The 13,223-nt window shown below is 40.4% G+C and overlaps 1 protein-coding gene and 1 long non-coding RNA gene across 5 annotated transcripts in view; one reads left to right on the top strand and one right to left on the bottom strand.

The window, feature by feature from the left end:
• Positions 1-388: 388 nt before the first annotated feature.
• On the bottom strand, positions 389-11,528 carry LOC140708170 (uncharacterized). Its single transcript, XR_012088341.2, has 3 exons — positions 11,389-11,528; positions 9,369-9,434; positions 389-431 (listed from the first exon to the last, which is right to left on the bottom strand). It is a non-coding gene; the product is annotated as an uncharacterized LOC140708170 (long non-coding RNA).
• The window catches only part of SLC4A7 (solute carrier family 4 member 7), a 114,134-nt gene continuing 111,452 nt past the window's right edge, over positions 10,542-13,223 (top strand). For all 4 annotated transcript variants that reach the window (XM_020807891.3, XM_073003430.2, XM_078377319.1 and 1 more), the window contains exon 1: positions 10,542-10,800. In XM_020807891.3, coding sequence (XP_020663550.1) covers positions 10,753-10,800 — 48 coding nt within the window. In that variant the 5' untranslated portion in view covers positions 10,542-10,752. The remainder of the gene's footprint in view (positions 10,801-13,223) is intronic.

Here is a 13,223-nt window from a genome sequence, read left to right as displayed (position 1 = left end):
TATTTGACACTGTTCTGTTTTCAGTACACCTCAATCATAATCACATGTGCTTGCTTGTTTACACTAGTAGTCTATTAGTAGTCTGAGACTTGGAGCCATTGCAAGTGGAAGCAGCCTCTGTAACTTTGGGGCCAGCAGGAGAATGAGCAGTGAATACTCTTCTTATTCCTTGTAGGATTCATTTAGTTGTCAAAAAAGAAATTGCTCCTGCCTGTTGGTTCCTTTGGAAAAGTGCAACTCAAAGATAGAATGTGCATCTGTTAATTTGCATTGCAAATAAGAAATGAAGGCAACATACATCTAAGCACACCCAAAGATGGCAAAGTTTGGCTGCTTATTCACAATAAGCAATCTCAAACTGAATTATGAAAAAGGCACTTGTAAATGTTTTATTTTTTGCTTAGAGTTTTAAAATTATAAATCCATTGGAGCTGAAAAGAAAGAAAAATGAAATAACAATTAAGTAAATACTAAATAACAGTAAGAGAAGGAAAACAAAAGTGCTGTGGCATCCTTAAGATTAACAAGTTTATTTCAATGTGAGTTATTGCAATCCACTGCTTCAGGCAAGAAAATAAGTGTGAAAATATTAAAAATTTCTGAATTAAAGGCAGGTCTTATTTACATTTAAGAATCAAAGACATAGATTGCACATCTTTACTTGTCAGATTATCTATCTCTTTGTGAAAGGACAGAGTGTGGTGCAGGATGGGAGATGTGTGGCTGCCCAAACATTTTTGAACTGTCATTATATTTCACCACTAGATAATGTTGGTGTTTCCACAACAACATCTCAAGGACCACAAATTCCCCATATCTGACCTGGATAAATCAGAGACACAATCAGAAGAACATCTGGCTAGCAAAAGATGAAGCCAAGGAGAATATGGTAGATTATTCATGAGACCTGCAAGGACCTTGAATTGTCTTTTCAGGTTTTAGTAATCTTGTTGTACCAGTTTGCTTAGAAGAGAACTAAGGTTAACATTAATCGCTTTTTTTGGGTAAAAACTTGGTAGCATCAGCATTTGATAGAAGTTGGTGGAATAAGCACTAATCAATAGCAATCTTTGGTAAGGTCATTTTTCATACAGGCTGCATTGTGACACTGAATCACAGATACCATTCCCTTTTAAAACGTAAATGAATTGGGTTTGCTGTATTTTTAACTGTAACCTAAGAGACAATGTAGGAATATACTTTTTGAAGTCTAAACAAACATGCCAGAGTGAAAAACAGCACATGCAAATGTTGTCTCTGTTAGAAAGGGAAATTACCTGCTAGTATTTTAATAGGTCATGAAGTATAAACACAGTGAATGGAGATAATAGGGCACGTAGTCTCACGTACATCGGTCATGACCTTAAGTTTATAAATAGGTTTGTCATTCTGCTTTCTACTCTCATTCATTTTAAATCCTTTAGAACTGGCTTCAGGCTAAGGAGTAGCCATGCCACACTTTGGGGAATTCTTTTCTTATGAGTTTTTAAGGTCTACATTTACCTTCACAGAGGGTGTGACTACACTGGGGGAAAAAATGCTACAGATTTTGGGTGGGCTGATTTATGTAACTTGTCACTGACCACACAGTGCAAAGGGACATGTGTATCAGACCAGAGTCCCCCTCCCCATATCCATAATTTCCCCCTCCATTGCGAGGCTTTTACCTTTTTAAACAACAGATTGATTCACCTTGCATCAAGCATGTGATAGCTTGCACTGATGCAGACAGGTTGCAACAGCAGCACACACGCAGGAACAGCAAGTAAAACCCATCATATCCTCTTTTTTTAATAGCAAAGGTGAAGCAAAGCCTTTCTCAGAAAGTCTTGGCAAGACTTCCCTTTTTTCCCTCTCCCCTCCCCCTTTTACAGCTAAGGACGAGCAGTTCAGTTCCTCACTGTGCATCCCAAAAGAGCCAGCCTGATTGACCATGGGGATGCTACACAGTCCCAGGATGCCCTAGGAAAATGGAATGGTAAGCCATTTCTTTGTACTCTCTGCCTAGAAAACCCCCCAAAGAAGTCAGAATGGACTTGATGGCACACAATTATTTTTAAGGGCGAGCAAAACCCCTCTTGGCAAGACTTTTTAAATATACAGCTTAGAAATGGCTTGCAAAACCAGCAAGACTTATATATATATATATATACAGTATTTTTTTAAAAAACTAGCTTGATGCCAATGTTGATGCACTATAGCACTTATGCATACAAAGCTAGCAAGAAGAAACAACAGGAGAAAACCCTTATTACAGCTTGTTTAGGTAGTGTCAATAGACATGCAAACAAGGTGCTAACTGACCTTTTCTCTTATCTCCCTTTGAGGCCATTTAAATTGAACAGACCTGAATTCCCTGGTGTAACTTTACAGTGAATGAATGTGAATGAATTTGCATTTCCTTCACTATGTAGTTGCATCCAGAGTCAACCATAAGTGGAATATTCAAATTTTGTAATCACAAACTACATGTAAATCCAAAAAAGCATTCATAAAATAGTGGGTTATTTTGAGGATATATTTTTAATATAAATATAATTTTAACATCTGTTTTCGTTTTAGTAAGGCTTTAGTCTCACAACCTGCTACGTACATATAAGAACCACTGAATTCTGTATTTTCATGGAAGTATCTTGCTTAGTGTCCTGCTTATGTGTACAGAAAGAAGACATAACCCTTCATTTCATGGTTGCTCCTTTAGGCAGACAAAAATTCTATAGTGTAAATAGACATAGGATATTCATAATTCAAGGGCTGCAATTATTTATTAAAGCAAGCAATTTATATAGTTGTTTAGAAAATGAATGAATTAGGATTAGGAACATATGAAGCTATCTTTCACCAAGCCAGGATATTACTCCATCCAGTGCAGCATTATCTACTCTCATGTTCACCAAATCCTCAATTTCAAAAACTACAGGAGTCTTTCCCAACCCTGTCTGAAAGTGTCAGAGACAGAGATTATGGACTAGTACTTTTGCCACACTACAACCCAATTACATAGCTGGAAATCCAGTTTTATATTTATCTTCTTCTGTTTGAGAAAAATAATTACTGTGAATTGCTATAGAGCCTGATCCTATTAGTAAAAAACAAAACAAAATAAGCTCCTATTTAAATTGTGTTTAGCATGTTCTAACTCAATTTAAATTTGGGTGATTACACAATGTATTTGCAAACAAAGGTTAATTTGACAGGGAATCAGGGTTTTCTGTGCAACAGAGTTTTTTAGTCCTCCACCAGAGGTCTGTTTATTTTACCCCATTTGTGGAATTGATTCATTAAAAACAAGTCTACGTATGTGAATGCTCCTGTCTACATTTTTAAAACATTCTTAATATTCGATACAGCGCTATACTAGATAGCAGGAAATAATAAATCACCAACAGTGATTCAAATACCACATGACAGTCACATGATTTCTAAATTGAATCCATTTAGAACAGAGGTTATTGTGAGGCAAACATAAATGTAGATTAGGCCTTAGTCTAAAACTCATCTGCCAGATTTCTTTAAAATCTTCACTTAAAATATTAAATCAAATTAACATTTTATTTTACTCAATTATTAGGGTCAAAGGCTGTCTAACATCTAGAAACCTTTCCCACAGCTAATGACCATCTTACTGGGTGAAATCTTTCAAGATTCAAAAATGTTTGGGAGCTGTACCTGAAAGTTCTGTCTGCTAATCCTGAATAGGATGTAGACCAGATAGCACAATGCCAGTTTATGCTATTTGCTTGCTACATTTGTATCCTAACTTCAATGAGTTCAAGTTATATGTATCCACAGCATTTCCTCGTGGTTCATTTCAAAAGTTGAACTACTGAGCTTGCAAACTATTTCTTAACTGCTATTGTGCTTACTCAGAAATAAAGCTTCATTCTTACATCTACAGAATAACCCCTCCATGTGCTGTATATTCAGAAGTACATCCCACTGACTTCAATAAGGTTTACTTCCTACTAAGTGTGCCTGAAATTGCGTATCAATTTTTGATGAATGACAACAATATGAGGCCACTCTTTCCTTCTGTTATTACATGAGCTGCTGTTGGGGCCAAACAATGGCCTGTGATAATTTGCTATTACCAGTCACTATCAGAGTTCACACAAGGCATATTTTGATTCTAAAAAATCAACATACTAAAATGATACAGAAAATGTACTTAATGTTATCCTGTCAAAAATGTATGTGAGAAATTGATTTACAAGAAACTCAAAAAGATGCTCGACAGGACATGGTATTTGCCTTCTTTAGTAAGAGATGTTGATGCGTCTAATAATGCTATGCTTTATGTCCTGGGCCAATGAGTAAAAATAGATTCTGACGCTCAGCTGTGGTAAACCATGGTCCAAGCTAAGCCTTCACACTAATTCTTGCTAATAAACAGCACAGCAAATTCATTTTGATCTTCCCAACATGAATAATCCTATTAAAGTCAGTATGAGGAGTGTCAATGGCAAACAATTAATGTAAAGTTTTACTGGAACTAAGAAGATATTGTGTTGCATAAAATGTTTATTATACATGCTTATTTGTTCACTAGTAAACTTGATGTAGCATTGTGCAATGTCTCTTATAAATTCTGTCATGAATCTATATAAATAATGCAGGGGTCTCTAAAATATTTCATGCACGGACCAATATTGTGTATCCCATCTCTATCGTCCAACACCTTGAAAGGTAACTTTGAATACAAGTGCAGCATCAGTTGCTTTGCAAAGAACAAGATCTCAGTGCTTTTATAATTTTATGATCATCACAGACACTCACTCTAGAAGCTGTTGTACAGCTCTGGAATTCAGGGACTGCCATCTATATTGATGTGTCTGCTTGTAATTGTCAAAAAAGAGAAGAAAACATCACAAAACATATGCTTCTTGTCTTAATGTGTATTAACTGGATAGCTCACTGACATGGCACACTGGTCTGAAGAACCACTGTGCCTCCCAGGAGAAGAGCCACCCTTGGGCAGGTACACAATCCCAGAGGAGCCCCCAGAAAATGAGAATGCTAAGCCATTTCTGAGTCCTTTATACCTATAAAATTTGGAGAACAGGCACCATAAATTTAAATTGACATGAAGGCATACAGTAACTAGTCTTATTAACATGGCTTGTTCCCCCACCGGCTGAATTGTATTTAAAATTATTTCCTAGGCTTTTAATTGCCTATCTCAAATATTTTCATTTCATCTTGATGCATCATGTTCCAATAATATATGTAGGGAGGTTCCCTTCTCTTTTTGACATATTAGCAGTGAATTGTACTTCAAAAACAAAACTATGCTTACCTGATAGACAGTTAGTCACTCTAGCTATGGTCAGGATGCTTATGTAATTAGCATGCTCAAAGTTCATTACTTATACTACTTTTTTAAAAAAAAATCATTATCTGTGACTTCATATACCTTCATATACATGTATATTTATAAACCTGTAGTTAAACATTTTACTCTGTGTATTTATGGAATGGAAATGTAATCTATAAACGTTCAAACTGAAATAAAGCTTAGTCTTTACGGTATCACAATACATTAGATTGTACATTTATTTGGTTCTTGTTATATACAGTATGCCTGTGCTTTCATACTGTGTTTGCTGTGAGTTAAAGAATCACAGACACTCCACACCTTGATAATTTATTTGTTGATAAGAGCAAATCTAACTGGTCATCCATTTCTCTCCCCCCCCACCCCCGTGTTATGGAAAAGTGAAAGTGAATTCTATAACCACTCTGTCATGGAGCTCAATAGATAACTTTGGGCTGATGACTCACTTTTTGTCAACTGAATCTTTCACAGTTGTGGGGAAAATAAAATAGAATACTATAAGTTTATAAAGCCTGTCCCAAATGCATTGGAGGATTTGTATGATATAAGTGAAATAAATTAACAAATAATCAGTTTATTGGAACCTGTTTGAAAGTAGAAATTAAAGAGATTATTGAGACAGTGAAGAGGAATTCCAATTTTGTCATCGCTATAGGCCAATAGCAGCGGCATGCTAACCATCCATACCAGCAGATAACTCTCAATAAATGTTAACAGAATGATGAATTTTCAATGAGTGCTAGAAAGGTTAATGGGCAGAGGGACCTGATGGTATTAAAGTGGAAGCACTAATTCTAGAAGCATTTAAACCATTTAGAGAATAGACATATATTAAATAGGGACATTGGTACCAAGCCAAAATGCTGTCCAAAGTCATTTTTAACTTAGCTGTGTAGCAGCTGGGAGTGACATCACTCCCTGGAGCAGTGGAAGGAGTCTGTGTGGGAAGAATACAATCTTCCAGAACGGACTGTCATGGGAAAGACAGAAAAGAGTGTTGTCTTGTGTAATGTTGTTTCTACAGAAATACTTACAAATAATACCTTAAGTTGTAAGATAGATGTAATTAGTTATGATCTTTATTAGGTGATACAATACTTAGGTACTGTATTTATAGACCCAGCTACACTTGTAGCAAAACCAGATAAACATGATCCTGTAAATATATTCTGGTATTGAGATGCTTTGGTACCAGCATCCTAACTATGGAACTCACACTTGAAGGCAGTGAAATTAATTCCTTTCTGATATTGCTTTATAGCCATTAAATATTTTCTTCTGTCATACTTGTATTATTATGCAATGTTCTGCTACTGACTAATTCTAATACTGCTCTTAAATGTTACTGTACTGCATGAGGTTTGTGCTCCTCTGGCTGTTTTGCTTCCTTCCCCTGTGACATTCTAATGTTTTTCTTATACATCATCCTCTACGCACAGTCTGTAGAGGTATGATTTATAACTTAAATAACCAAACTGCTGTGTCATGCAAACACTAGGTTTGGATTCAAAACACTTGCCTCGAAGTTTTGTTTATCCATTGATCATGTTGAGTAAACTAAAGGTCTACTCCCCACCCCCGCACACACACAAATGGGAAGCCCCTGTAGCTCTCAACAACCTTGGCATTTCCTAAGCACTGCACACATCCTGCCAGCAGGGGCAAAAATCATTCCTTTCCTCTCAGTTTTGCTTAAAATAAATAAATACGTAAAGTTTTGCAGGCAATGGAAGATAAATATTTAGATCAGCTCCAAAATGGGTCTAAATCTTACTATGTTGGGAACATAGTGTTGGCCCATGATGAGACTGATGTTTACATCCAATATCTCCAATCTCTGCCAGTGGCATACTCTCAATAGCCCACTTTTTCTGCCTCCCTTCTAGGTCAGACCTTTTACTCTGGAGAGGGAATTGGTGATCTAAGACTGGATCCACATCCCCCATACACTGAGCATGCATCTTCAACCTCAAAGGAGGGGGACTGACCAGGGACACTATCCTAAGAGCCTCAGAATTATAGTCTAAATGTACCATTGAATGATTAATATAAACCTGATATAATTTCCTTAAACAGGTAACTATCAGTCTTCTCTCTCTTTAATCATTCAAGTATGCTGTTTATTAGATTCCACACACACACCCCCAATTTTTTTGTTTTTGAAAATGTAAGGGTTAAGGGCAGCTGGAAAGAACTATGGGAGGAAGGAGATGGGAGATGCATTTCATTGAGAAAACATGTTCACTGCATGCAGACAGCCATTTTGACTTGGTAATTTTACTTACAACAATCTCTGGCCAGAAAGCAGGAGAAAACCACTGCTCACATCTAGCGAAGGAAGTATCACTACCAACTTTGTACTCTCCATGTATTTTGCACTGCAGCTTCTATTAGCCCAGGTAGGCTTATGAGAGCTGTAGTTCAAAATATAAGGAGAAAGATTCAGATATAAATATTCAAACACTTCTTGTTTCCACTATCATTGTCCTCATCACACTCCCTTTCCTAAGCCTACAATCTCACACTTCCTTTTTTTAGGCATAAATGCCAGCTACTAAACTCAGTGGCACTTTAGTCTGATTAGACATGATAGAAAGGCCTACACACATCCATCAATTATTCCAACTTCAAAGACAGAAGAGCTATTTAAATTTTATAATACTATTTATTATATCTCCTAATGATAATTAAACCACTCTAAGTGCTGTACAAACATAAGGTGCTTCTAGATTAGGCTTCTGTTCTGCAATTACAGATTTTTCAGAGGTCCAGTATTCCATTTGTGATACTCGTATGGTTTCCTATGACTTCCATACTCCACACTATTAACAATTAATATCCAGGATGGAGGAATATTTTGTGCAATGCCTTCTGAATAGTAGGAGTTCTTCATGCGGAAGCACCCATTATATTCACAAGAGTTTTCCTAGGAAGTCAGTTTTATTCCTGTTTTAAACACAGAATACTAACAGCTCTTCCAGAGAGGACTTTTTTTTCATCCCACTGTCCTGTGTCATTCACTGAAGTTTATGAGAGATGCAGGCAGTACCATCCTCCACTCGCAACCCTTTTCCCCCACCTCCATATTTTTTCTATTAGAAAAATGGGGAGGGGGGGAAGACCCACACTGTCTTCTAATTGCTAGTGAGAAGTGTATTCCACCTAAAAATACCTTGAGTGGCTGAGTCAGCTTATCTGGGGCCACATACAGCAAGCTCCAAATGGAGGACTCTTTACCCTGGCAACCCCAAGGTGCAATGTAGCTATTGTTTTTCTCTTTAACTAATTTTTAGCAAGGAAAAAAGGAGATCGTGGTAAAAAAAATAATGTGGAGAGTGAGTGGAGGATGGTGTTGCTAGAAGCTCTTGTAAAATTCTGTGAATGAAACAGAGATACTTTGCAGCTATTCCATACTTTACCCTTAATGGATTTTTGGGGTGCCAGCAGTGGTTGTTCTACTTTGGGCACATCATGAGAAGGCAAGATTCTCTGGAAAAGACAGTCATGCTAGAAAAGCTTGAAGGCAGCAAGAGGAGAGGAAAACCAAGTATGAGACAGCTTTACTTCCTAAAGGAAGCAATAGGTTTGAGTTTTTGGGAGCCAACAGGGCTGATCAGGACAGGACATTTTGGAGATCTCTCATTCACAAGGTTGTCATAAATCAGAGGCAACATGACAACACCTAACAACAGCAGTGGCAACAACAACAGCAGAGAAGGCTTTTGCTGTGCAAATAATAATAAAGATAATGTGTGATCAATTTAATTCTGACTTACAGTATGCTGATCCTATTTCAGGGTTTTCCCTCTCTATAGAATACTCAGAAGTGTGCTTTCCCAGCTTCTTCTAGGGGCACCAGGGGACAATAAAAGCTTGCCCAAGACCACACAGGCTGGCTATACTGGCAGGAAACACCATAATGAAGAACCATAATCCCAAACTCTAGATACCTAAACTACCGAGCTCTCCAGCCAGTTAATTAGTGTGTGCAAAGGCACTGCCTTTATAAATGTTTGCAGGAAGATGACCTCACCTTCAATCTGCAGACCTCTCAGGTTTTCCTACTATTTCTTCCAACTTTTTGTCTACCACGGAAAATCTGTGATGGAAAAAGAATAGCCACTGAATATATTTTCATGATGAGTAGAAAGAACCTTCTGTCTCAAAATGATCCTCGAGGCAAGAAAAAAGAAGAAACGTTTAGGGGTAGCGTCACTAAGAGAGGATTACTAGATTACTCATGTAAAGCCCTCATAAAAAGCAGTATACTGAAGCAGGGCAGTTCTATGCTAAGAAAAAAACCTCACGACCGGGCTTTCTACTGACATATGTGGAGGATGTAGTTGCCGCTTTCCTTTTGCCGTTCTCCCTTCATTTTTTCGATCCTGTCTTTCTGAAACAAAGGCAACTCATTCAAGAAAAAAAAGAAAAGGGAATAGCTCTGCCCTTTGTTCTATATAGGCAACCTCTAAATGCCCTAACGCTCAATAAGCCCATTTTTTTAGGGAGCAAGTAGCGAAGACGAACTGGGAAAATGAGCGACTGTAAACCCAACTGTGGGCATGACAAGGGAGATGTATGACCCTGGCTCTCATATTTACACTGCTAAAGTTAGCCTTGCGGTTGCGCCTTATTCTCCTCACCCTGGTTGTGTGTGTGTGTGTGAGTTTTGTGTTTGTTTTGGAAAGAAAACAGACAGAAAAACGGACGGGGAAAAAAAACGCGGGAGGGTTCCACGGGGCAGCCGGCGTCTTCTCTGGAGCCCCGTTCCGTTCCGCGAACGCACGTCAAAACCCTCGCCAGGAAGCCTCCTTAATTGACTTATCCGCTTCCTTCCTTTCACGCGGCTCAGTTTTTGGCGCGCCTACTCAAGAAAGAAAGCCCCTTTCCTTTCGGGCTTTTCTTGCTTAAGTAATACGTAAGAGGAACCGTGTCAGGGTGGGGACGTTTCCCCCTGCGTGAAGAGGAAGGTCGCGCCGTACCCTTGCCCGGCTCCGAAACGCCCACCACCACTCCCCACCCCCCGCCCCGCTATCGAGGCTCCCGCGCACCCGCCTCTGAGAAGACCAGAGAAGGCGGCAACCGCCTCCTCCTCCTCTGCCCTAAGCGACGTTCTCTCAGCCTAGAGGTGGAGCCGCATTCTCCCTCTGATTCGTTGGGACGGCTGCCAATCGGGCCACCGAAAGAGGAGAGGGCGTGACCAGGCGGAGATTGCCGGCTCGCCTCGGACGATTGCAAAGCGAGAGTGGCCGAGTGGCAGTTTTCGTTCCCCTCAGCGCCGCCACCTTCAACCGAAGCAACCTGCGTTTCCTCCTCTCTCTCCCCCACCCCAGTTCACGTAGCCCGGCGGTTAAGCGCACCACAGCGACACCGTGCCGGGTTTTTGCCCTTCCTCTCCGCCGTTGCCTCGGCGTACCATGGAGGAGGAGCGGGCAGGGGAGCAGATGAGACCGCTACTCACAACGGTAACGGCGTGAGGGGAAAACGTTGGGGTGAAAGTTGGGGAGACAGAAGGGAGGCAAACCCCCCCCTTTCCCGCCTTTCTCCTCAGATGGGGCTCTGCTAGGACTGAACGCTTTGTGGGGGCGGAGCCCATGGAGCCAGTCGGTCGCTCGCTCGGTTCTCCCCCTTTCTCTCGCCCTCTTCTCTTTCTGAGGCGCCAGTAAGGAAGCGGGCGGTGGCGCCTCTGGGGCTTAATTCTTCACGACTGTTTTTCTTTGCCACACGCACACAGGTGTCCGACCCGGGAGGGAGTGGGGGTGGGAGGGGGTCGAAGGAAGCCTGTCTCCATGCCAGCCCCCTGCCTTGTTTTCCCAGCCGTAGCTTTCATTTACTGTACTTTCCACACATCTCCCCCGTCCTATATAGTCTCCCCTCCTCCTGCTCCGCCAAGCAGCCGCGAAGCCAAAAATAATGGGGGCGGCGGGCGGGCGGGAAGATGCTGTCTTCCGTCTATTAATTTGGGGGTTGGGTGGGTGGGGGCTGACACAATTCCTTGCTCTTGACTTGAAGTCCCCTCCGCCTCCCCTCGGCTGAAATGTTCTTGTCAGCACCTTCGTAATCCCTCCGTTGCTCATTTCGCGTGTTGTGTGTGTGCGCGCGTGCGTGCGCGTTCCTCCTTGCCTGCTCGCTCTCCGTGGTGGTTCCCGCTAGTAGTTCATTGCTTTTGTTCACCCACAGCTCTTGATGGGGGTGTACTGAAGGGTGCAGGCCAGAGAGGAAGCGTGGGCTCTTTGTTCCCAGCCTCACTGGTGCTTCTCAGCCTTTCTCTCTTCCTCGTGGTTGCTCCCTCCCTTTCCCCTTTCTGCATGGCCTCTTCAGTGTCAAACAGAGTGAAGGGTGGAGAGGCTGTAAGATCAAACCTAGGGTCTCGCTCCCTTTATGGAAGTATAAGATGTGTGATGTGCCCAGGGCACAACTCATTTGGCAAATATTTGGAAGCAGCTAGTGTGGTGCCCATGAAAACTCTCCTCCTTTGTTCCTTACTTCTTTTGACTCCTAGTAAATGTAGACACGTACATGGTTAGCCAGGACTGGCTCTTTTGTCTTCAAATACTGTACTCAGAAAGAATCCAAGAAAGTGGTGTGCTGTTTCCAAGTCATTTTCTTTGCTGGTGTTTCATGGAGGTGGGCAGAGAGAGAGAGGAATAATGCAGCAGTGATTCACTTTAGTTCCTTTCAGGACTGGGGATGGAATGAGGTGGACATAGTCCTTTTTAGCAATACGTACTCCTTAAAAAACTGGTATTTTTCATTTTCTCTTAGATAAGGGTTTCTGTTGAGACTTTCTGTGATTTGTCCTAATGCTAACCTTACGTTTATTCCCAAGGGCCCTTGGGGCAATGTTATGATGGTTAATCTGATTTAAAACTACTGTGGTGTAGATAAACTGATAAAAAGCTTTTCAAACAGCAAAGTTAAGCAAGTAAACACTGAAGTGTATAAGCTTCCCTTCACCATCATTATTTTTGTCTCTGAAGACAAAATGCTAGGTAGGAAACTACTAGATTTAACTTGATATGAATTTTTTTTTTTGTGGTAGGCTTTACAACAAATTATTTCATGTAATCTTTATTTTGAAATGCTAGCATGGCATTTCCTTTTTAGTTCAGCAAAGCTGTGGTTGTGTCTAGTTCTACTAGAGTGTTTTGTCTGTGTTCCAGCTTTTGGAATACATATTAACTGATAGATACAAAAAACACATAAATTGGTATAGAAACAAACCATGTTGCTATGGTTGTGTGTGGAAACATCTTTTATCAGGTTCATGATGCTGCAGTGGCATAATGTAAACCAGAAGTCTGGTTTACTAAAATACTGCTTTCTCATTTCATACAGAACGCAGCACCTTCTGAGGTATGAAGACATGTGGCCCAGAAGAGTAATTTAAGACATTACTTCGTAATCTTGCAGCCAGATTCTTAATAGTACAGTATTCACAAATTTGCATAATTTGCTGCAGCTAACTAAGGAGTGCCAGGGCACATCTCAGTTGCATGCTTGGGCACATGGCCCAGTTCCTCATCAGTTAGCTTTTTCACATTATGTATACCTTAAATGAGCTCCAGTAGAATTTTGACTATTCTATGTACATACTCCACTAATCAATCTGTTAAAAAGCCTAGATCTCCTCATGATAGAAACAGAACCATCACTTTTTCAGGGAAAGACAAAAATATTTATCACTTTTGTAAGTTTTAGGCACAGAAAACTTTCAGTAACATGGCAATAGCAAAGAATGAAGCAAATGCAGTGGTGCCTTGCAAGACGAATGCCTTGCGCAAGGAAAAACTCGCAAGATGAAAGTGTCTTGCGAGTTTTTTGGTGACTCGCAAGACGAAAAAAATTCATCTTGCGAGCCATGGTTTCCCATAGGAATGCATTGAAA

The sequence above is a fragment of the Pogona vitticeps genome, chromosome 6, assembly GCF_051106095.1.
Source record: "Pogona vitticeps strain Pit_001003342236 chromosome 6, PviZW2.1, whole genome shotgun sequence".
NCBI classification, from domain to species: Eukaryota; Metazoa; Chordata; class Lepidosauria; order Squamata; family Agamidae; genus Pogona; species Pogona vitticeps.
Note: the sequence above shows the minus strand (reverse complement) of the source record. Positions and strands in the feature narration are given on the sequence as shown.